Genomic DNA, 25,971 nt, shown 5'->3' on the forward strand with positions numbered 1-25,971 from the left:
ACTATCCCGTAAAGGAAAGATGTGTATATTTACTTAATCTAAGGGCATTCCAGTTTGGTCACAAGATCTCTCCAGTGGCCGGCTTCAAGTGATTGTATAGGCTCAAGGTTTTTTACCTTTGTGCATTCTATGCATGAAGTTAAAAGCCTTCTGTGTGCAGCAGGGCCCCCAGCCCCCCTAAAATTTTACCAATTCCCCCCGATCCAACTATTGTGGCAGTATCGGCGCTGATATCCGATCCTAATATCGGATCGGTGCATCCCTAATTGTTTTGTTTCCTGAAGATTCAATAAAAGAATTTTGGAGCATAAAATAGGGGCAGGATCAAGTTTAACCACTTCTGGATCAAGCCTTTTTCTGACACTTGTTTACAAGTTAAAATCATTTTTTTATTGCTAGAAAATTACTTAGAACCCCCAAACATTATATTATATTTTTAGCCGAGACCCTAGAGAATAAAATGGAGATCGTTGCAATATTTTTTTATCACACCGTATTTGCGCAGCGGTCTTACAAACACAATTTTTTTTTTTTTTTTAAGAAAAATTCACTTTTAAGTTTAAAAAATAAGAAAACAGTAAAGTTGGCCAATTTTTTATTTTTTTTTCTATAATGTGAACACCATTTACTTATGTGGGTGGCACTTGCACGTGTGCGTTCGCTTCTGCACGCAAGTTAACGGGAACAGGATGCTTTTTAAATTTTTTTTTTTTTTTTTTATTTTTTTGATCATTTTTATTCCTATTACAAGGAAGGTAAACGCCCCTTGTAATCTAAATAAGCATGACAGTACCTCTTTATTGTGAGATCTGGGGTCAAAAAGACCTCAGATCTCACACCTACAAGTCATTTTTTTTTTTTTTTTTCATGATGGAAAGAAAAATGGGCTCTTTTTAAACCCGCTGCTAGGAAGCGACGTATGACGTCGCTCCGGTCCTCCAAGGCCATAGTCGAGTAAGGGCCATCTTGACCTCACTCAACTTCCTGAGGAGGAGAGCGGACCGGATCGGTTTTCCCGCTACCGGCAGGTCCGGTAAGCGGGGAGAGCGTCCGGGAAAAGGCGGGAGGGGGGCACCTCTCCCGCCACCCATAAGGGTGATCCTGCAGCTGGGACCGTCCGCTGTTTAAAATAAAAAATACTGCAATAACCCCGGTATTTAACGTCAAAGTACCGACATATATTTCCAGTGGGTGGTCCGTAAGTGGTTAAGCTTAGATAGTATTTAATAGGGTATGGGGGACAGTGTGGACGATTGAATGAGGGATTCAATGCTTGGCCCCCTACTGCCAGTGGCTTTTTGTGCCAGAAGAATGGTACAGCTGTGCGGGAGAAGCACTGTCCCACCAATATTTCATTGATGCTTTTCTGCATGCAACGCAGTGCAAAAATACCTTAATTTGTTTTTGGGACAGTAGCCAGTGGGTTACTAGTACAGGGCTCGACAAACTCCAGGTTGCATTGGCGCCTGGACTAGACTGCGAAATGTGTCTCCATGCTCCCCAAAACACCCCACCCCGTGGGTGCGCGGACTAAGCTGCTGCGCCAGGCTGGTAATTGAGGCTGCGGCTTTGCGGCCTGCTGGAGTGAGATGCATCGCTCGCTCTGTTGACTGAGGGCATTCCCTTACGTTGCTTACACTGGCAGGGAAACTAGCGCCCTCTGGTGGCTGTGGCTTTGACAAGCAGTCACTGATGGCCCCGAGGGCTTGCCCTGCCTGCTGTCACTGCCCGACAGCTGGGAAGTGGTTGAAAGTGTTGCGGGTGCCCTTTTCATGACGGTGAGTGGACAGAGTGTGGGGCAACTGGTTGGAATGGTTTCTGCTCCATTTACACAGCCCTTCCCTACAATGATGAAAACTGTTTTTCGTTCATTTTTTATTTTTTCCATTACATTAAATAATTTTTTAAAATTTTTCAGTTTGCGCTCCCTGCCATGCCACAGCCACCACACAGCCGAAGGCCCTTTTCACACGGGCTATCCAATCAGATGGATGGTGTTCCTCTTTTCCTGGACCAGATGGAAACGGACATGCGGTCCATTTCCATCGGATTGCCCCATAAGGGAGAATGTGTCCATGTTTTCTCTGCGTAGTGGAGCAGACACGGACCTGTCATCTGCCCGCTCAGTTGAGATCAGCGGAGGGATCTCCCACTGAGCAAGCTGATTCTGCTTAGCGGAGGCACCCATGTGAAAGGGGCCTAAAGTGACATGAGTCACTGGATCTCTTATTGACCCCCCACCTTGCTGCACTGTCCTTCCCTAGTGAGCTGCTGCCCATCACGCCATCAAGCCAAGTACTCAGGGGCTGAATGCCAGACGACATCAGCGGTTCAATTAATATTTGGCCTGTGTGTATGGCAGCTGGTCCCCCCCCCCCCCCCCAGGAAGCCAGCAAAACCAGAAAGCCAGCAGTCGAGTGACTCCTGATCGGTGTGTTCCGGATCTCTCCCTTATGAAAACACAATAGCTCAGTGGTGGGGAGATTGTGGTACTAACATTGGATTGTTAGTACAGCGGCTTCCGACCGGAGCTGTTGTTTTTTTTTTTTTTTCGTTTGGCTTTACATGCATATGGTAGCCAGATGACACAGGCTGTGATGTTTCCTTCCTGCTTTGGGCCTGTGTCTTACTGGGAATGGTCCACATGCCTTCCACTGTGTTGGGTAAAGTGACCCCCCCCCCCCCCCCCACGTCCCTGCTATTTATCCGGGGCTCCACGGGCCTGGGACTGGCATAGCAGGTGCCGCAGGGTAGATCTTGGTCCTGACCCAGAAGTGATGTGTATGACGTCTTATCGGATCCCCGTTCAGTTTCCCTGGCTAGCTAGGTACGGGAAAGAATGTAATGCAGTGCAATCTGCATTACATTTAGTATAATCACAGGGGAGACATGCACGCACAAACGTAAACGCACGCATTTGGGCACCTACACATAAGAAAACGTTGCTTGCTATACACGTTGCATATCGCTGCACACAAGCTGGCTCCTTTTTTTTTTTTTTTTTTTTGGGTGGCTCCCAGATTCAAAACAAATTTGTCAAGCCCTGTGCTAGTGTCCGCCAGTATAGTGATCAGCCTGTCCTGTAATCTCTTGTTCCATGAGTCATTCTTATAATCTTCACACAGACAAAGGTAAGCTTAACAATGTTGACCTTGGGAAAATAACCTGGGTGCTTGTTGGTGAAAAGCCATTGAGGTTGCTTGGACAATTGTATCTTTATATATTTTAACCATAAAATAAACATGCCCTTTGTAAAGAAAAAATATATTTTTTAAAGTAAGCAAACTAATTCTGATATCTACAAAATGCAATGAAAGATTAGACGTAGATTAGGGGGAAAAAAGATAAACAGTAGAATCATTTGGGGATTTTAATGTAATTACAAGTGAGCGTTTGGCTCTCTTCAGACAGTGGTTTGAAGAAACAGGCTGTTTTGAGTTAAGGTGGCCATAGGTGAATCCATCTGTGTGTGACCGCTGCAGTTGAACAGAGATTAACTTCTGTTAAACCGCCCTGTTGGATAAAAGCTGGTTTATCAGCAGCTGCAGCACTTACCTGTGTATTCTGACAGCGAGGGGAGTCCCCCCTGCTGTCAGATTACAATAACGCAGTGGGGAGAATTCCCCCATCCCCCACACTAAAAACATTTTGTGATAAATGATTAGTCTTTTATCTAAACTGTCAGGGCACTTACCTGGCTTCGTCCTTCGCCTATACAAATGACATGGATGGAAACGGGAACTACAATAAAAAAGGTATTTAGAGGTGGATAAATGCCATTTCTCTTTCGTTCATTCGTTTTTTCAACAGTAAGGACCTAGTTCCTTGCTGGGAACTGTGTGGTCCCGGGAAATTTTTTCCTTTTTTAGATGGGAATTTTTTACGCCTGGATTCTTCCTGTGAGTTCTACAATCAACTCCCAGACTGGGCAAGGGGCTGGACACTCTAGATCCAGTGGGGACTGGCCTACGATTTAAACGTCTTGCGAGGTCGCATACGACTGGGTCTCGGCCCGAGTCGCAGCATTCCTCCTGGCCGACAGCCCCCCATTTCGATGGAGAGGAGGGTTCTGTCTAAAGAGGTGCCCGCCTGGTTCTTGGTATGGTGAGTAGCTGTCCCCCCTCTCCCGCTGGAGGGTTTTGGGGTGGATGTAGGAGTCCCTTTTGTCCCGGGTGGAGGTGGCTTGTGGGCGATGGGCTATTAAAAAGTGCCCAACGGCTTCCCCTGCCTCCTCTGTCTCATCAGATCCTTAATCTGATTCGGCCTCCGGACGTGGGTCACCCTGCTGGGTCTGCAACCACGCGCCTTGAAACCACTGATAGTGAGGATGATTCCTCCACGTCTGCGACCGTGCACAAAAGGGCGCTAGTGGATGCACTGATTGTATCTGTGCGTGAGACCCTGAAGCTGGAGGACACAGCTGAAGCTTCAACAATGGCACAGGTGCCCTTTGGCACTCACAAGCCATCCAAAGCGGCAAAGGTGCTTTCTTTCCCTGCTTATTTTGACAGAATTGTCGCTAAAGAGTGGGGACGCCCAAAGCGTCCCCATGGGGTCCCTAAGCACTTTACTATTAGGAGTCCCTTCTTACGAAGTGGATTGTGCCACCAGCGGGTGGACCCTCCGGTTTCCAGATTAAACGAGCCAACCATGAATCGGGTTGAAGAGTCCATGCCCTTTAAGGATCCAGCTGACAAGAATGCAGAGGCTGTGGCCTGCACTATGTACACTCTGGCTGGTTCGGCAATGAGACCGGTATTCACCATTGCGCTAGTTTCGACAATGGCCTAACTCTGGACTTAGTCCAACAAATGGTCATCCTTCTGCACTTGCATGCAGGTGCTGGGCCTGATGGTACCTTCGAGGCGGTTCCATTGCACAGTTCAATACTAGTCCCTACGAGGTCCCTGCAAAGGGAAATTTTGACCAAATAAGACAAGACTCTGAAGTCTTTCTACAATCTGATGCAGCTGAGTCGGGACATGGAGTCCCTGATATCGTGGCTTCGTTCTCCGGCGCTTTGGCTGGGAAAATCCTTCCTCCCCTTGTATTGGTAAGTTGTCACCACGGATGCCAGCCTGTCCGGCTGGGGAGGCGCCCTCCGCAAACATTCTGTTTAGGGGATCCAGACGCTGGAAGAGTCCAGACTCACAATCAATGTATTGGAACTCCGAGCGATCAGACTGTGTCTGGATCATTGGACGGATCGTCTCCAGGGTTGTCAAGTGCGCATTCAATCTGACAGTGCGACGGCCCTGGCTTATATCAATCACCAAGGGTGCACAAGAAGTGTTCTGGCGATACCTGGCATTCTAAGGTGGGCACAACGGTTCGTTCCAGCCCTCTCTGCCGTACACATTCCTGGGGTGGAAAATTGGCACGTGGATTACCTCAGTCGGCAGGCATTGGACCAAGGGGAATGGTCCATTTATCTGGAGGGGTTTCATCAGCTGTGTTTCCGGTGGGGCACCCCTGAGGTAGATCTGTTGGCATCTCTGCTCAGCTCAACAGAAAGATGCAGAGGTTTGTGGCTCGGTCAGGGGATCCTTTGGCGGACGCCATGGACATGCTGGTGGCCCCATGGGATCAGTATCGTCTGATTTACGCCTTCCCTCCTCTCAAGCTTCTGCGCAGACATCTACACCGGATTGAGGCAGAAAGGTTTCCGGTCATCTTAGTGACTCCGGGCTGGCATCGCTGGGCTTGGTACGCTGATCTGGTGCGGCTGGTCGCCGACGTTCCTCTCAGGGAGGATCTGCTGTCCCAAGGACCAATCTTCCATCCTGCTTTAGTCGCTGGCTTTGACAGGTTGGCTGTTGAAAGCTGGGTGCTGAAGGATAGGGGTTTATCATAATCTGTGATTCCTACACTGTTGAAAGCTAGAAAATCTACCTCTAGGAAGATCTACCATCTTAAGTGGAAGACAGACATACATTGCGTATTGTGATTCTCTTGGGGTTCTTCCTCGCTCCTTTTTGGTGGTTCGGGTCTTGACTTTCCTTCAAGGGGGGAACAGAAATTGGCCTTGAGTACCATCAAGGGCCAGGTGTCAGCTTTGGGGGTCTTCTTCCAACAACCTTTGGCCACACACACTCCCTTGTGGGTACCTTTTTTCTTCAGGGTGTTGGACATTTGGTTCCTCCAGTGCAGCCTCCGTTGCTGCCTTGGGATCCTAATTTAGTGCTTTCAGCTCTACAGCAGCCTCCCTTTGAAAATATTCGGGAGATTCCCCTTCTTGCGCTGTCCCAGAAGGTGGCCGTTTTTATCACTTCTGCTCGCAGGGTGTCGGAACTGGCGTCGTTATCCTGTTGCTCACCTTACCTGGTGATTTACAGGGATAAGGTGGTTCTTCGCCACTGTCTGTCATTCCTTCCAAATGTTCTCTCTGAGTTTCATTTGAATGGAGACATTGTGTTGCCTTCCCTGTGTCCCTGGCCTAAATATCCTAAGGAAATTGCCTTTCATGCCTTGGATGTGGTTCAGGAAATTAGGGTGTACCTGGCAGCTACGAAGTCTTTCAGGAAGTCGGACTTTGTGCTCACGGATGGACCCCGAAAACGGTTGTCCGCTTCCTCTGCACCGATTTCCAAATGGATCAGACAGTGGTTCAGGCCTATTCAATCCGGGGTCAGGTTCCTCCTTTCCCTGTCAAGGCTCACTTTACTTGGGTGCTTAGTGCCTCCTGGGCTTTGTCATCGGGCGTCAGTGACCCAGGTTTGCAAGGTGGCCACCTGGTCGTTGGTGCACACTATTACAAAGTTTTATAAAGTGGATGTGTTGGCCTCTGCGGATGCTTTTTTTGGCCTCAAGGTTTTTCAGGCTGCTTTTTAAGAGGACCTGATGCTCTTTGAGGGTGTGTGTTTGTTTTTTTTTTTTTCCCCCCCACCCCTCATGTTTTACACTGCTTTGGGACGTCCCTAAGGCTATGACTATCAGGAGCTATGTCTGGTAATGAACGAAAGAGGAAAATTTGGGATTTTTGACTTACCGTAAAATACAGTTCTCTGATGTTCGACTGACGAAGCACCCACCCCTCTGGAGTTATAATTCTCCTGACACTGCTTGTAACAAAACTGAGTGGCTATAGCAGAGGGAGGGAGTATACCCCCTGCCCATGGGTATATACTCTCAACTAATAGGCACTCAGTTTTTTTTTCTAGGTAAGGACCTAGTTCCTTGCTGGGATCTCTGGTCCTGGCAGTTTTTTCCTTTTTTTTTAAATTGAATTTTTTCCTATCTTTGCTATTTTGTTCCTGTGAGACTGTAACAGCAGCTTGACTGGGCGACAGACTGGATAATCCTAGATTCAAAGGGTCCCACCAGTCTGGCCAGGGAGTGCGCGGGCCTAACTCCACGCTAGGTAGGCTGCGACCTAGCCCCACTAGATCGGGGGCTGGCCTGCAATTTAAACGTCTAGCGAGGAAGCTTACGACCATGGCCTCGGCCTGAGTCGCAGCGTCCCCCCCCCCCCCCCTGGACAACAACCACCCTATTCAAATGGAGCGGTGGTCTATCAGGAGTGGTGCCCACCCTGTTACTGGTATGGTAAGTAGCTGCCCCCCCCCCTCTAACCCTGGAGGATTTTGGGGTGGACGTGGGCCCCCTCCCTGGGACGGTCAGACCCCCTGGTTCACCTCCTTCCAATGCAGCGTTCCAACCCCCCCACCTTCTCGGTGGTCCTCTGCGGACTTGTTACCCCCCATCTGCCCACACCCCCCCTCCCCTGCAATAGGGTTGCCATACCTTTTTTAAATCGGTCTGGGGTGTCGCGCTGGCCATGAGGATGGGAGCGCGACGCAGGTGACTGGACAAACGACCTTTAGGAGCGGGCTGTGCCTGGTGGGGGCTCCTGCCAGGGCCCCACTTCCTGCTGCGATCGTTTTTGGTGCTCCTGGGGTCCCCCTTGGGCCCCTGAAAGCCGAGTGGCGCCGCCATTTTCTTGTAGCCTGTTGTGCTGTAGATCGGCGGCCATGTTTGTGTAGCCTCAGTGGTCATTTTCTTGTGGTTTTCTCATTGAAAATAGCAGCTGCCATGTTTTTGAAGCTATATGATGGTGATTTTGGCGGTGGGAGCCCCACTTCATCCCCTAATGCTGACTCCTGGATCTTTCTCCTTCTGATCGCCGCTTGGTGCTGTAAAAGGCCCTGGCCTGGTAAGTTGAGAGCGGGTTCCTCCGGGACCGCAGATGAGCCCGCTTCTGCCTGGAGGGGCGCCCTCACCCATATCGGGGGTTGGGGGGATGTCTTCTCTTCTTTCTGGATCCATGAACCTCCTTGATTCAAGACAAATGGGTCCACAAGTTAATTCAGTCCGGTTACAAGACCGAGTTCTGGTCCTTGCCTCCGGCAAGGTTCTTCCCTTCCAACCTGCGTTTGGCCCCAGATCTCCTACGAGGTCTTCTTGGGGAGGTACAGGACCTGCTTTCACAGGGGGTCATTGTACCGGTTCCGGAATCAAACGCTTTCAGTGGTTTTATTCAAACCTATTTACCTTTCCCAGGAAGGAAGGCAGGGTCGATCCAATTCTGGACCTCAAGGCCTTGAACCGCTTTGGTCGCCCCCCTCCCCCCCCATTCCTTTTCGGGGTGTCATGTTTTTAATTTTCTCCAAAGAGGTGTAGATCAGCTTTTGGCCTTGGGTACCATCAAAGGTCAGTTTTCAGCCCTGGCGCTTTTCTTTCAGCGCCCTTTGCCACAAATTCCTTGGTTCACACCTCTTGTTCAGGGGGTCCGCCACCTGGCTCCCCCATTGAGGTCTGTTACCTCCGTGGGACCTCAATTTTTTGTGCTGTCGTTTCTTCAGAAATCACCTTTTGAAAATTGTGAGGTTTCTCTGCTTACTGTCACAGAAGGTAGCCTTCTTGGTGGCAATTGCTTCTGCATGCAGGGTGTCGAAGTTCGCTGCGTTGTCTTGTTGTTCACCCTACTTGGTGGTTCAGAGACAAAGTGGTGCTTCGTCCCTGCCTGTCGTTCCTTTCTAAAGTCGTCTCTGGTTTCCATTTTTACATGAAGACACTGTGTTTCGGATGTGGTTCAGGCAATCGGGGTGTAGCTGGCGGCGACTGAGTCTTTTTGTCCTTACGGATGGACCTCGTAAGGTGCTGGCGGTGTCTGCTGCCAGTATTTCTAGATGGATCAGGCAGACGGTGGTACAGTATCATCTTCTATAATCTTCTTATTTTTAATAAACCAACCAAAGGATAATGCACTAGGCCTGTGCGCCCCTGTGTTTGTTTGTTGTTTACAGTATTTCCAGACTTCCCTGGTCGTGTAAAGGGCAGCAAGGCCGCAGCATTTTTTCCTGGGTTGTCGCATCCACAGCTCCAGAAACAGTGGAAAGACCTTAATGAGGTGGACTAGAAGCTACACCTCTCTGAGCGCAGGGAACTGGTGCTTTGCACCTTTAAAACTTGTTTTGCGAGACGGTGGTACAGGCCTATTCCGTTAAGGGTCAGGATCCTCCTTTTCCTGTTAAGGCGCATTCTACGAGGACACTTAGTGCCTCTTGGGCCTTCCATCATCAGGCGTCGGTAGTGCAGGTTTGCTAAGCGGCCACCTGGTCGTCCGTGCATACTTTCACAAAATTTTAGAAGGTGGATGTGTTGGCATCTTCGGATGCTTCTTTTGGCCGCAAGGTTTTGCAGGCCGCTGTTGGAGAGGATTAGTCCTCTTTGAGGGTGTATTTTTTTTTTTTTTTTTTGTCAGGTAAGCTCCAGTTGGTTCCTGGTTGACCTTCGGTTTTACCTGGTTGGCTATGTTTAGCCTTTGGGGAGTGTGTTTTCTTGCTGTGTTCTTCCCACCCCTCATGTTGACACTGCTTTGGGATGTCCCAAGGGTCACGAAGATCTGGAACTGTGTCCATCAATGAATGAAGGAGAACTGGATTTTTGCCTTACCGTAAAATCCTTTTCTCTGATGTTCATTGACAGACACAACACCCGCCCCTCTATTGAGTTGGTTTTATGTTCTTCTGACACTGATTGTTACAAAACTGAAGACCTATAGCAGGAAGAGGGAGTATACCCATGGGACTGCCCTATAGGTGTAGTCAAAAACATTTCTCTGCCTAGTGTCCTCCTTTCTTCTGACGCTGTTTGTAACAAAACTATAGCTTAAAGTGGGATTATACCCCTGGGATTTCCCATAGGCGTAGTCAAGCTTTTTCCTGCCTAGTGGCCTACTCCTGTGGGGGGCAGTATAACCCAATGGTCAAGATAAGGTGCTATGTCCGTCAATGAACATCAGAGAAATGGATTTTACATTAAGTCAAAAATCCCTTTTTTTTTTTTTTTTTTTTCTTTCCTGGTTCAAAATCACAAGGTCACTCTGCCTCTGTGTTTGTCCAGAGCACACTATGATTCCTTGGTATTTTAAGCTTCTCAAACCGGAGCAGCAGATAAGAGTAGTGTCCCACAGATAACTTGTTTATAGTGTTTTGAAAGTAGTTTTGCTTTAACCAGCAGCTGTTGTAGGGTGTATTGATTGTTTTGTTTGTTTTCCTTGTGCTGCTTACTTTTGTATCCTGAGAAAAGAGTACAAAAGCCATTTTCTCATGGTGATTATCCGGTTATTTTTTTCTTGCCATGATAACCTAGAACTTCCAGTACCCAGCATCGAAGAACAACTTTGCCGTTTGCTCGAAATGGACGCAATGCAAACCCAGTATACTTTTCTATCCGTAGATCTCAAAATAAATATATGCCTTGCTCATGAAAGGTATAGCAACCTTCCAGTGCAGCACTGGATGCCTAAGCTGCCAACCACCAAGTCTAGTATTGTCGTGTAGGGGTGGAGAGTCCTTAGGCCCATGTAAGCTAATTTCTAGACTGACCTAAAGCAGAACTTAGTTAAGATGCCGGCGCCTGGACTCAAAGACGATTGAAGTATCTGCTTGGGTGAGGATGGCACTGGATCACCTTGTATTAAAAATTATTAGTATCAACATCTTTTTTTATAGCATATTTAATAGTCGTCGTCATTTCAACTTATTTTAATAAATACAATATTTTAAATTTTTATAATTTTTTATAATTTTTTTATATTTTTACATATAAAATTTAATATTTATTCATAATTTTATCATGTAGTTCGAATCAAATAAAATATTGCACTTTATATTTACATAATACATATCTTAATATTTTAATATTTAGCAATTAAAAATAGGTTTTAATAATATTTAATTTACTTATGGTTGTAGAATGTATGTATATAAATTTATGTTTATAATTTATTCCGTATTTATACAAAACCACCTATATACCTCAGAAGGGACTAATTATAAAAACACATTTAGCTGTTTTCACCAATAATGAATTATACTAGGTGGCGCAATGAATTTCACACTAGGTGGCGAATGGAAATGACTATTTTTTTCTAAAACCATATGCTTATATATTTCTCCCGTGCATAAGATTTTCCAAACATCCACTAGAGGGCCACCTTATATCCAATTATTCCCCGCATACTTCATATTGGCTAAAGACTTTGTCCTGGAGGTATATAGGGAAGCGAGACCGAGCGTAGCACGTGATCCCTGATGACGTCATACGTTGGATGACGAAACGCGTCGGGTCCCGTGCTACGCCCTACGTCACTTCCGGTTTCTGGAACGCAAACCGGCTGCTGCGCTACTCCATTGAAGCTGTTCCTTGCAAACTGTAATGTAAGTGACTACATTTTTTTATTAAATCCCTGAATATTACATACTACACCATGAGCTTCCTTTGTCTTCTTATGGCATACTGAAATCATCGTATACGATTTGAGCGGGGTATATAGCCGAATCCATACCAAGCCCTCTCTATACAGTGGAAGGACTCCCGGATATAAAGATAGCGGGGAGACGAGAGTCTGGAAGAGATACCGGGAATTCCTATAGATAACCACTTACCTACGCTAGACCCCAAGGGAGCATCTGGTGATGGATTCTTCTTTCCCTCATTTTCATGAAGGATGCACCTTTGCTGAACACAAAGCACCTTAAATCACCTAGATTTGTTTGTTGCACTTTGAAGATAAAAGGACTATAATCTAATTCATTTTTTGCTTGTGTGTGTGTATATATATATATATATATATATATATATTTGCACAGTCACTTTATGTTATAACACCTGGGGAAACCCATTTACTAGTATCAATTTATTTGTTTGTGATTTGTTGTTTATATATATATATATATATATATATATATATATATATATATATATATATATATATATATATATATATATATATATATATATATATATATATATATAAATTTGTATTTATTTATTTTGTATATTAGATTCACAGATAGATAATATTCAACGCTGTCTCTTCCCCCCCCCCCCCCGTTTCACAATCACACTGTTGTTTTTGACTAGCTGCTCAATCTTTTTCATTCATTATTCTTTATTTACACTTATTTATAAACCTAGGCGCAATCACGTGAGTACCAACAATTACTCAGACCCCTCTTTTTTCCAGCTATATAAAAGGGAAATTTTTGTTGTAATTTTTATTTACTAGTTAGAGTTCGTGGAGAACTACAGGCAACAGCCGGCTGAGGTTTTGGACTGGATAATCTAGATCCTTAAAGTGGAGTTCCACCCTAAATTTATACTTACCTCCATCTTCTCGCTCCGGGTCACCTGAAAAACAAATGGATAATCGCATTTTTTTTTTTTTTTTACTTACCTCGTATAGAAGAAAATATACTTACCTTACTTCCTTCTTCCTCCCCTCGGCAGCCACGGCCCGTCGTCATTTCCTGGCTTTGCAATGATTCATGGGAGCTGAACGTCATCGCTCCCAGGAATCATTGCGCCTGCACCGGCCCCGACGTCAGTTCAGGGGGGCGCGCGTCATTCCCTTCTAAACAGCTTCTGGGCATGCCCAGAAGCTGTGGAGGGATGACGCGCGCACCGGAAGTGACGGGTGCCCACCTGGTACCATGGTATGGTGAGTAATGTTGCCCCCCCAATCCTTTGGCGGTCTCGGGGTGGACGTGGTCCCCCTCCTGGGAATGGTCGGACCCTCGGGAGATCCCTCGGTTCCCCTGGCCTCTCGGCCTTGTGTGTGTGTGGGGGGGGGGTCCTGGGAATGTATTCACCCCAGGGGTTTTGGTCCTCAGAGGAGTCCAGTCTGCCGGTCAACATCCTGGTAATTTGAGCCATCAGGCTTTGCCTACTCCGGTGGACGGTTCGTCTGCGGGGGTGTCCAGGGAGGATCCAATCCGAAACCACCAAAGGGGCACCAGAAGTGCCCTAGCGGCAAAGAAAAGTGGCTGGTATTCTACAATGGACAGAACGTCGGCGTTGCACATTCGGGACTGGGGGGGGACGGGAATTGGCAGGCGGACTATCTCAGTCGTCAGCCTGTGTCCGGGAGAATGGTCCCTTTATCTGGAAGTTTTTCGTCAACTGTAAGTTAAGCAAGTTAAGATGAAATAAAGCCGCTTCTACAGGCAAAACGCACAACTCCTGTAGTAGCAGCAATTTTTTTTATTTTTATTTTTTTAAGCCAGTGTGCATAGAGCATTACAAGGCTTTTTTCCAGTAGAGGACATGTCTGTCTTTTTAGACCTAAGCAATAAGCGGATGAGAGCTCTTTCTAGAGCTCTGTTCTTTCCTTCATTCACCCTGTCTGTGACTTTACTTGTCAAACAATGACTTGACAGGTCAAAATCCCTTAAAGATCAAACCACTGGTCGTTGATCCTTTTTGGTTTTTTATGTGTTTTTGCAGATGGATGTAGCTTAAGCTTTTAGCTGTGACTGTTTGGAAGTCTCCTTTCTTATCTTTTCCATGTCTTGGAGACTGTACATGTATAGGGCACTTTAAGTGCTGGACTGCAAAACCCCTGTGTAAGAAGTGTTTAATCCTTTAAGGGACAATTTTATCTTGAATCAGCTCCTGATAATCTCATCAAGGATGGTACTTGTGGCAAAAGCTCAATGGAAGAAACAGCCTGCAAAGACTTCTTTCTAAATATTAGAAAATGTCCCTTCACTTCTCTATTCCCTCAATCTACTTTGTTGAAATCCCCCCCAGCTTGGCTCCCCATCCAAATGCTCAGAAAAGCCATCCCTCGCATGAAGGGTGCAGTTGGGGTTTGTTGACTTTTGGATGCTTTGACAGTTTGTGTGCAGTCACCTGGGTGCAGGAAGTGGTATCCGAAGGCTTCAAACTAGAACTTTGCTTTCTACCCCCTCAGTTTATCACCTACAGTCTTCCTTTTGTCTCTGCACAAATTAGCAGCTCTCCATTAAGCCTTCTCAGGTCTTATGGTCACAGTTCTGTAGTAACCGAATAGTTTCAGGGGTTTTACCTCAACCTGTTCACTCTTCCCAAATTCAAGTGATGTTCACCCTATCTTGAATGTCAAGATTCTGAATGTTTGTGTGGACATCAAAGATGGTTACCTACATTTCCCCATCTTTCTAGCACATCTGCGATTTGATTTGGGCACCATACACTACCAGTTTATAGCGATCTTCTTTGGGCCTCTTGTCTACACCTTGGGTCTTTTCCAAGGTGCAGGCCCACATATTAGCCCCGTTTTTGTGCTCCCGTTGCATTTCCAATTATGGTAGCCCCCTTCATGGCAGTTTCCTCTACTAAGTTCCACTTGAAACCTCTACAACGCAACAATATGTTGTCATGAAACATATTTGTCTGATCCTAGGATTGATTGACTCAGATAACACAGAAACCAGGTTGCCCTTGGTTCGATAGGAATCTGGCTCTAGAGTTAAGTAGATCCTTTGTTTCCACCTTTTTGAAAGATCCGCAAGATGGACATCACCTTGTCAGGTTTTTGATCCTTTCCTTACTTCAAATCCTAAACCTAAAAAAGGTTAATTTTGGAATTTGCAGCGACCCGTTAACTATAGTAACCTTTACAAACAAAGCTATACCCCTAAAAACCTATAAAATGCTCCAGTTTCCTTTTGCCTGTGCTAATCTTTGGAAATCCTCTGCAGAAGTCTGCAGCACTACTAACACTTATGGAAGTGTTGGTTTTTGTTTCCCTTCAGTTCTCACTGGTTCCCTACTGCTGAACCTTTACATCATTGCTGATTCCTAACTGATGAGTAATGATTATTGATGTCACTGGGAACCAGTGAGAACTGTAGGGGACTCAGCAGATCAATACTATCAAGAGTGCAGAGGTGCCATGGCTGAAGCAGGGAATTGCCTCTGCCTTTTCCTAAATCTGTCCAAGAAGTTCTCCTATTTCAAGCACAGCTGCTGAGGATTAGACTTTGATGCAATGCATACTAGCACATTATGCCTTTACTTTGCAGGTAAAAAAAAAAAGACTTCCCTTCAGCTGTGCAATTGATCGACTTCTCATGAACGGGAACAGCTAAACATGGATCGCAATTTAGCCAGTTTAGCATGTATGGCCAGGTGTTGTAGGTGGACTAGAGCAGTGGTCCTCAACCCTGGCCTACAGGGCCCACTAACAGGCCAGATTTGCAAGATAACTGAAATAAATCCCAGGTGATATCATTTGCTGCTCAGTGATTGCAGTACTCTAATTTAAGGTAATACCTAAAATCTGGCCTGTTAGTGGGCCCTGTAGGCCAGGGTTGAGGACCACTGGACTAGAGCATATGAGGCTTGCACAACTGCGGAGTTATGGAGCGACACACGGACAGCGGCAATTAGCAGTCACAGGTTCAGAGCACATGTAGTATTCTTACGATTCTGCTATAGAATGGATTTAATGGAATTTTAATTGTTTTAAGTGATTTTTATAAATGGTTATAGGGGTAATAAAGTTTCTATTTTTCCTATATATGTGGGGATATATTAGAGACTGATGTCAAGGGGAGCGTCGGAGAAAGTAAAATGTGTTAAAACGTTTATGCATAAAATGCATAGAAGGCCAATCGGTGAGTAGATTGTTCTACAGGGAGCTAAAGTTTTACAAATACTAATGCAAAACGGGAAGTGGATGCTGTGTGATGTCCACACTTTGAAGAAGATAAGCAGATTATTTAGAAAGTAACTATACATTAAACATTGTTTCATGTATGGTAAAACTTTATTTTTACGTGGAAGATAATGATTAGTACACCTGCATTAGATGCATTACCTGTTTTTCAACTAATCAAAGAATTAGTGCTACAATACATATGTGATTATTCTGTTTATTGGACAACCTATATGTATTGATATAGCTGCTAAATATGGTTTCTACACTTTTTTTTTTTTTTTTTTTGGTATCCTGTTGTGGAAAGATGTGCCTTTTGATAAATGTATTATTGCTGCATTGAGTTTAATGGCTTACTTTTCTTGTTTTAGGTATTCAATGATCCAATCCATGGTCATATTGAGATGCACCCCCTGCTAGTCCGGATTATAGACACTCCACAGTTCCAGCGTTTGCGGTATATCAAACAGCTCGGTGGCTGCTATTATGTATTCCCAGGAGCCTCCCACAACCGATTTGAGCACTCTATTGGGTATGTCACCTAAAGTTTACACTCCAGCCAGACTTAGGGGGGATTGCCTTTTAGATGCAGGAAGTGCAGTCTTATCTGCTTAGTGCTTTAGTTGTTCATGCAGTAGATTACAGAATCAAAATGAAAAAGATTATCTTTCTCTATCGCTCATTGATGGACGCAGTCTTCTTGTTCTCAATAGCAGTAGGATTATGCTGCCCGATATAGGAGTAGAACACTAGGCAGAAAAAAGTTCTGGCTAGGCCTATGGGCAGTCCCAGGGGGTAAACCCTCTCTCCCTGCTATAGGATGTCCATCTTTAATCTGCCTATTTAGGAGTAAGGACCTAGTTCCTTGCTGGGATCTCTGATCCTGGCAAAATTCTAGCTAGTTTTTTTTCTAGTTGGGTTTTTCTCAGGAGTTTTTTCCTGTGAGATCTGCAAGCAACTATGCGAGATCTGGGCGACGGGCTGGATATACAGATCCGGTGCTCACCCCAGCCGGCCAGCGCGCACGCAGACCCCAGCTCCGCACTTGATTGGCCGTGACCTAGTCCCACTGGACGGGAACTGGCCTCGCGAGTTAAACGTCTCGCCAGGTAGCATACGACCGGGTCTAGGCCTGAGTCGCAGCGTTCCTATTGGATGTTAGCCCCCCCACTTCGGTGGCAAGGGGTTCTATTTCTGGTATGGTGAGTAAACTGCCGGGTCTATTACCTCGTGCCCTGTCTCCTCTGATAGTGAGGATAGAGGACACCTCTCCCTCCGCTACTGTGCAAGAGAAGGCGCTGGTGAACGCACTGGTTGTATCTGTGCGTGAGACCATAAAAATGGAGGACGAAGCTGCGACTGAGATGCAGGTTACTTTTGGCACTCACAAGCCATCCAGAGCAGTTAAAGTTTTCCCCGTTCGTCGAATGGTAAAAAAAAAAGACCATTTTTTTTTTTTTACCCCCATGGTCAAAAAAGAGTGGGACTGCCCTAAGTGTCCCCCTGGGGTGCCTAAGTGGATCGCTAGGTGCTACCCCTTTGAAGAGTCCGTTGTTAAAAAGTGGACTGTGCCACCTATGGTCTCCAGAGTAAAGCTACCATGATTTCAGTGGAGGATTCCCCGTCCTTTAAGGATCCGGCGGATAGAAAGGCAGAGTCTTTGGCCCGCAATATGTACTATGGCGGGGTCTGTACTAAGACCGGTGTTTACTATTTCCCTTGTGTCACAAACGTTGACTGAATTGGCTAAGTTACTATGCCGTGACCTGGAGGAGGTACAATTTCCCCCTGCCTTTAAGGAGCTGACGAACCAGTTGATCCAGGGTCTGCATTTTGTTTGCGATGCCTTGCTGGATGCGACTTCAATATTGGCGTGAGTGTTGGTTTCTTCAGTGGTCCTCCGGGGTATACTTTGGCTATTTTAATGCTGGTCTGCGGATCAGACTTCTAAGGCTCCTTTCACACACTCCGTCCGTTGGACGGAGTCCGTTTTTCTCAGCGGGGGATCGAGCCGCCGATCCCCAGCTGAGCAGGAGGATGACAGCTGTGTCTCCGCGCTGTGTGCGGAGACACAGCTGTCAGTTCCCCATGTATCTCTATGGGGGAAATCGGATGGGAACGGACCGTTTGTCCGTTCTCATCCGATGCCATCCGATCCGCTGGACGGATGGAAAATAGGGTTTCCATCTGTCCAGATTTGACGGATCGGATTGGGTCGGATGTCAGCGGACATGTCTCCGCTGACATCCGATGCCCCATAGGAATGCATGGGGGGGACCGTTCAGATCCGCCAAAAAAAAACGGACAGGCGGATCTGAACGGTCCGCCTGTGTGAAAGGGGCCTGAGAAGTCTTTGACTGATCTACCCTTTCAGGGTTATCACCTGTTTGGGGCTACCCCTTGATTACATTATTAAAGGTCTTACAGTAGGTAAGAGTGATGAAAATGTGTGAAGGGTGCGCTGATAAATAAATGTGAGCTGCAACCAAAGATCCAAATTTTGGAAATATGAAGTGAAAAATAGTCTGGTGCGCTAAATGGTAAATGTGTAACTTTTATTGTGTAGTGGTGAGCAGTATCAAGCCAAATCAAAAAGGCAAATTAACAAAGTGCCAAAAATCTACATGAATACCACATACAGTGGGGATCGAAAGTTTGGGCACCCCAGGTAAAAATTTATATTAATGTGCATAAAGAAGCCAAGAAAAGATGGGACAATCTCCAAAAGGCATCAAATTACAGATTAGACATTCTTATAATATGTCAGCAAAAGTTAGATTTTGTTTCCATCATTTACACATTCAAAATAACAGAAAACAAAAAAATGGTGTCTGCAAAAGTTTGGGCACCCTGCAGAGTTAATATATTGTACTGCCCCCTTTGGCAAGTATCACAGCTTGTAAACTCTTTTTGTAGCCAGCCAAGAGTCTTTCAATTCTTGTTCGAGGTATCTTTGCCCATTCTTCCTTACAAAAGTCTTCCAGTTCTTTGAGACTTCTGGGCTGTCTGTCACGCACTGCTCTTTTAAGGTCTATCCATAGATTTTCAATTATATTGACGTCAGGAGATTGTGAAGGCAATGGCAAAACCTTCAGTTTACACCTTTTGATGTAATCCCCTGTGGATTTCGAGGTGTGTTTAGGATCATTATCCATTTGTAGAAGCCATCCTCTCTTTTAACTTCAGCTTTTTCACAGATGGAATCAAGTTACCATCCAAAATTTGAAGTTTTATTGAATCCATTTTTCCTTCTACTCGTGAGATGTTCCCTGTGCCACTGGCTGCAATACAACCCCAAAGCATGATTGATCCACCCCCATGCTTAACAGTTGGACAGAGGTTCTTTTCATTAAATTCCGTGCCCCTTCTTCTCCAAACGTACTTTTGCTCATTCCGGCCAAAAAGTTCAATTTTAACCTCATCGGTCCACAGAACTTGTTTCCAAAATGCATCAGGCTTGTCTATATGTTCATTTGCAAAGTTCAAATGCTGATTTTTGTGGTGAGGACGTAGAAGAGGTTTTCTTCTGATGACTCTTCCATGAAGACCATGTTTGTACAAGTATCTCTTTATAGTGGAATAGTGTACCACAACTCCAGTGTCTGCCAGATCTTTCTGGAGGGATCGTGCAGTCAAACGTGGGTTTTGAATTGTTTTTCTCACAATCCTGCGAGCTGTTCTGTCTGATATTTTTCTTGGTCTTCCAGATCTTGCTTTAACTTCCACTGTTCCTGATGACTGCCATTTCTTAATTACATTCCGAACAGAGGATATTGACATCTGAAAACGCTTTGCTATCTTCTTATAGCCTTCTCCAGCTTTGTGAGTGTCAACTATTTTCAGTTTCAGTTTTCTAGACAACTGCTTAGAAGATCCCATGGTGCTGATTGTTGGGGCAAGGTCAGATGGGTCTGGGTATTTAAAACCTTTGAGATTGACATTGCCTGGTCTTCCCAGACGATGATTGAGAACAATCCATGACACTGGCAGGTCTCAGCCTTGCAAAGGGGGCAGTGCACGCTATAAATTCTGCAGGATGCCCAAACTTTTGCTGATGCCATTTTTTTGTTTTCTGTAATTTTTGAAAATGTCAATGATGGAAATAAAATCTAACTTTTGTTGACCTATTATAAGAATGTCTAATCTGTAATTTGATGCTTTTTGGAGATTTTTCCATTTTTCTTTGGCTTCTTTATGCACATTAATACAAATTTTTACCTGGGGTGCCCAAACTTTCGATCCCCACTGTACATTGAAAAGTGTTGATATCTACAGTCCAAAAACTTGTGCAGTGACAAAAGCCAGTGACAGTCAAAATAATAGGTGCAGATAAAATTAGAGTAATGCTTCAGACGACCACCATGTGTCAAGTATAAAAATGCCTGATGTCCCACCACCTGTTCCCGTTTGCTTCTTACCAGCAGATAAATAGTTAGGGCGTAAAGACAGCCACCTCAAGAACAGACTTCTAGTGTCAAAGAGAGGTAAATATCTTCCCCCACCTCCTAAGGGGGGTAGGTGGGCCTCTTACCAGATAACGAAGGATCTTAGGCCTGTATATACTCCCATCTAGGGACTCTCTCCTTCCTTCACTCCGGGTTGCCTCTGGGGTGAATGAGCTGGAGATCTCCTGTGGTCTTATGCTAATGTTCTGGTCCCCATATTTCTTAACCACAAGTCCGGAAACACCCACAACGTTTCTCTGCAGCTGTTTGGGTAGAGTCCACTGATAAAGCTGTCTTCAAGTTTAGTTTTTCCCCTTGTTGGATGTGTCCAGTTGGAACTTTTTGCACTTCTTTGGGTTGCCTTGCATAATTCCTGATGTGTGGAAAGCTTTTGTAAGGCATACCTATACACCATTTTCAATGTATGTGGTATTAATGTAGATTTTTGGCACTTTGTTAATTTGCCTTTTTGATTTGATTTGATACTGCTCACCACTACACATAAGAGAGTTAAGCCCCGTACACACGTACCGATTGTCGGCCGTAAATATTCGGCCGACGACCGATCGGCCGATTGTAGGCTTGTTAGTATGATGCTTCCGACAGCCGACAGCGCATTTTCGGCTGAACAGAATCTGTCGTGCAAGCATTAAAATTTTTGTTGGCCAACACCAGAACGGCGCCAGTGAGTACAGATTTCGGCCGACAGACAGCAGATTTGCAAGACTGAGCATGCTCAGAAAAGAAAAAAGACAAGGAAAGTTAACCATCACATGACATCACTTCTGCAGTCGGCTGTTGTTGGCCCTTGGCTGTTGGCTTGTTGGCAGTTGGCTGTTGTGGTTGTGTGCAGTCTTTTGCACTTTTCAACAGACAAGACAGCCCTCAGACAAAAGACGGCCGATCGTTCGGCCGACGATCGGTACGTCTGTACAGGGCTTTACACCTCACCATTTAGCACACCAGACTTTATTTTTCACAGGAGGTAAGAGTATCTTTCTTCCATAGGCTAACAAGGGTAAGGACCCTCGTCGCAGACAGGATCCCTTCTTTTCAGCACATAAAGTTTTTTTTGTCCCTCACTGACAACTGATAAAGGATCAAAGTCTTTCAAGGCCTCCTCCAGTGACTCCAAGCAGCCCTGGTCTGGAAAACAAATACGTTTTTTCCAGACCTGTGGATAAGGTTCCTTCGGTCTGAAGGTGTGCCCTCACCCGTATCTGGGGTGAGGGGACGTCTTTGCCGGTTTCCGGATCTGTGGTTATCCCAGATACAAGAACAGTGGGTGCACGAGGTCATACATTCCTGCTACAAGATCGAGTTTCGATCTGTCCACTCCCCATCAATGAACTTCAGAGAAAAGGATTTTACGGTAAGACAAAAATCCCATTATTTTCCCCTGTGGCCACTGTGTTCAGTGTCTGACAAGCATGTGCCCTCCCTTAGCCCATCTTTTTGTTGGTGTGCAGAGGGTTATAACTGACTAGACATTGTACAATCTCATTTACATTTCCCAAAACTATGTAATGAGCAAGTTTCCATACGGTGTGCAACCAAACTACAGAAAGGGGAAAATATGAAGGTGTGGATAAAAACCACAAGAAAAAACAGGCATGAAAAAACTTCTTGAAAGGTACTAGGAAAAAAAATGCAACAAAAAAAGCCGCTCCAGGTGAGTGAGTCTCTAGTTAATCCCCACACACAGTAGTCAGGTGCTAGCCCAGCTCGCATGCTGTATATCCTAAGGAAATAATTCCAGCCGACTGCACTTTCAAAAATCCTTTTATTGAAGCTTCATATGACAAGTGGTTGACAGATGGAGCAGGGGAAAAAGAGGTAGACGCGTTTCGCACAAAGGTTAGCGCTTAGTAATTGGGTACATCTTTGTCCTTGCTTGCTCCCTTTTTGTCTTGGTTGTTCCTGTACTTGGTCCTGTATCTGTTTGTTTATTTTGGTTGCCTGGAGAACAGGGCACGCTGATTTGGTCTATTTGTTATGCTTTGAGTCATTAGCTCATAAATAGACGTACCTTGGCATTAGTTTAAAATAGACACACCTTGTCATTAGCTCATAAATAGGCTTTCCTTGTCACTAGCTCATAAATAGGCTTTCCTTGTCACTAGCTCATAAATAGACTTTCCTTGTCACTAGCGCATAGATAGACTTTTCCTTGCAAAAGGTATTGTTTTTTTTTTTTTCTTTCATGTTTTATACTTTATCTGTGTTTGCCATTTTGTAGCCATCTGCAAGTAGGGTGTAATCTATGACTTTTCCAGGATGCATTGGCTATCTGCTTGAAATGTTTTTGCTTTAACCTTTAATAAAAATCATTGAAAATAAAACCCAATGCTGCCAGTTTGCTTGGAGGAGTGGAAGCAGATTTATCCAAAAGGTAAACACAAAAAGAAGCATCCCAAAAGGGCTGGTAGTGTATGTTAGAATAAAATGTATTAGTAAAAACAACAAAACGCACTCGCAAAGGTAAGACCACAGATGGCACGACAGTCAAAGATTGGGGGAGTACGTATTCCTGCTACAGGCTCTCCTACCCTGGCAAGTGACTCCATGAAGTCCATGCCTGTTGAGCAGCCTCAGACGGAGAGAGGCGTTGTCAGGGACCTAAAGGAGCCACCGTGCAGAATTAAGTCCAGAGCCTGTTTTTGTTGGCATCTACTGTATGTAATAAGCTCAAACCTAAACAATCCATTCAATTAGCATAGAATGTTACCTTACCAATACATATTCATGTTATGCCTTTTGCCAACTGGTATTCTCACATAAAGCACTAACGCAATGGTAACATCCCAGGTGTCTCTTGCTTTCAGTGTGGGTCACCTTGCAGGATGCCTTGTAAAGGTGTTACATGAGCGTCAACCAGAACTACAGCTAAACCAAAGAGATCTCCTGTGTGTCCAGATTGCAGGACTGTGCCATGATTTGGGTAAGTGTGTGGTTTTTTTTTTTTTTTTTTTTTCCTTTTTTATTTATGCCTACTTCACATGCTACAAGGAATCAGTCACATCACTCCTTGCTCCAAGGAAACATAGGCTGGGTTCACACTATTACAATGTCAGACATCGCATGTGATTCTCACCGCAGTGCTTTGCAGATCACATGTGTTGTCTGTGCGATGCAAATTTACCCAGATTGTATGGCTGAAATTGCATCGCATTCAGACCAAAATGGTGCAGGACCCTTTTTTTGGTCTGCACTGGAATCGGAACGCATGGGGGTTCACACCCATGCGATCTGATTCCTGCACAATTTCACTGCGATCTATTAACCAATATGGGGTTGTCAACTTTTGTATTGACACCCGCAGCAGTTCGCATAGGGCAGTGTGAACTGCTTGCGAGAGACCTGCAATGCGGGAACCCGCACAGGAATCTTGCTGGTTCCTGCATCGCATATGTGTGAACCCAGCCTTAGAGTCTAATGCCACTACCACGTATTTGCCAGTGCAGCAGTTCTCAACCTTGCGAGACCAGGAACTGGTAAATTTTCTTTCAAATGTAAAAAAAAAAAAAAAAAAACAATATGGAATGCTGCATAGAAGTGACAGTGGCTAGGAGAGGGCTCAGCACTTTGGGAAAAATGAGTCTTGCAGAAGCGGTGAGACGGGAGGGACAAGGGGTTGTATGGAGTGCCTATTGGGGTAACACCCATAGAGATCGGAGGAAGGTTAAGCTGTGGGGCAAGAAGTTGACAGGATATTACTGATTATTGTAGTATTGAGCGGTCATGTGACTAACCACAAAGCTGATAGATGAACTGAGGCAAGAAGGTGTAACTGAAGGAGATGAGCGTGCCAGATGAGACTGGGAGATGGGCAAAAAGAATAGAGTCGATGACGGGAATGGAACTGATCATTGTGAGAGACAATAGTAGGTGAAGAACAGAGGGGCTACAATGAGATGGAAGCACGGGGCAGAATTATTGGAGAAGAGAGTGGAAAGAGCGGGTGACAAGGAGAGTGTGCAGCACAAAGGGACTGAGGCGAGACAGCAAAACAGGGGAAATAAATAAAGAGAAAAGGGAGCAAGGTAATAGCAGGATGGACAGAGTGAAGGCACAGAGGTGAGATGGCAGTGCAGGACATGGGGGGAAAGAAAGATGTACAGCAGAAAGTACATAACTAGGTAAGAGTGAGCCAGCAGTGCAGGGCAGAACAGCTGTGAACAGGGAGAGGGATACTGGTGGACCACAGGAATGTACAGAACAGGAGGGATCTGGGGAGAAGTAGTGCAGGACAGAATCAGAGGGAGAAATGGGCTGTTCTGACAGAGAGAGGGGGATAGAGGGTTGTGTTAAGTGGAATGATGGTAAAGGTGTTCTTTAGGAGTGTGACGGATGTTAAGGTTGATGCAGCAGTGAAAGGACCAACATAGGAGGGGGACAGAGACATGTGAGCATACATAATGATGGTTTTTCTGCAAAGATATTCTGATGTAGTATATTTTTATATAGGTGTTTTTTTTTCTAACCTGTGGTTTCTCTTTTAGGTCATGGACCGTTTTCTCATATGTTCGATGGAAGATTCATGCCTCTTGCTTGTCCAAATAAAAAATTTAAAGTAAGTTTTAATATCAACTACTTTTTGCTTTATTTCGTTTCACCATGGGTTGCAACTAATCCTCTGGCGTGGTTCGAGACGAAGAATTGGATAAATATGGTTAAGCTAGTTAGCAGCTACCCTGATAAATGTATATATCTCAATATCCCTTTTTAAATATGAGGTGGTGAGTCATCTGGTTTGGGTGTTTTATTCACCTTCTACTTTGTCTAAATAAAACAAAAGGAAGTTGAAACATATGGCAGCAATCAGGGGAATTCTATATAAATGTATCAATGGGCTGGCATAGGTATTGCATATGCGTATATGAAATCCATAACAACATAAATATATATAACATTTTAATAGATAAATGTATATGTTAACATTACAGCATAATGACAATGGTAATCATTACTGGTTGATAACATAGATAAATACATAAAAATCATAACATCATATTGATCAATAAATAAGTACATACATCTCACATCAAACCAAAATGTATGTGCATATTTATTGATCAATATGATGTTATGATTTTTATGTATTTATCTATGTTATCAACCAGTAATGATTACCATTGTCATTATGCTGTAATGTTAACATATACATTTATCTATTAAAATGTGATTTATATATTTGTTATGGATTTCATATACACATATGCGATACCTATGCCAGCCCATTGATACATTTATATATAATTCCCCTGATTGCTGCCATATGTTTAATTTAATTTCCCAACTTCCTTTTGTTTTATTTATGCATAGGGATGGAGGAATATGACCCTACCCTGTAATTTCCTCATTCAAAGTCCCAACCTCCCCCCCCCCCCCTTTTTTTAATATTCTACTTTGTCTAAATATTTTCAGACCATATCAGTTTTGAGCCATTGAATTTCTTTTGTCAATATTGTCCCATATTTCAGCTCCCCCCATTTTCATTTGAATACACAGAACTGAAGAAGGTGTTTAATGAATTTTGCCTTCTTTTTGTCCCCAGCCACCAACTTTAAATGATCGCCTTTTTAAGGCTCCATGCAC

General features: G+C 44.7%; 1 protein-coding gene across 1 annotated transcript in view; it reads left to right on the top strand.

The window, feature by feature from the left end:
* SAMHD1 (SAM and HD domain containing deoxynucleoside triphosphate triphosphohydrolase 1) overlaps window positions 1-25,971 on the top strand; it is a 140,200-nt gene that overhangs the window by 16,424 nt on the left and 97,805 nt on the right. The window contains exons 4-6 of the mRNA XM_082271899.1: window positions 16,300-16,460; window positions 23,199-23,314; window positions 24,876-24,946. Coding sequence (XP_082128025.1) covers window positions 16,300-16,460; window positions 23,199-23,314; window positions 24,876-24,946 — 348 coding nt within the window. The remainder of the gene's footprint in view (window positions 1-16,299; window positions 16,461-23,198; window positions 23,315-24,875; window positions 24,947-25,971) is intronic.

The sequence above is a fragment of the Pelophylax lessonae genome (assembly GCF_965119305.1).
Source record: "Pelophylax lessonae genome assembly, chromosome: 11".
NCBI classification, from domain to species: domain Eukaryota; kingdom Metazoa; phylum Chordata; class Amphibia; order Anura; family Ranidae; genus Pelophylax; species Pelophylax lessonae.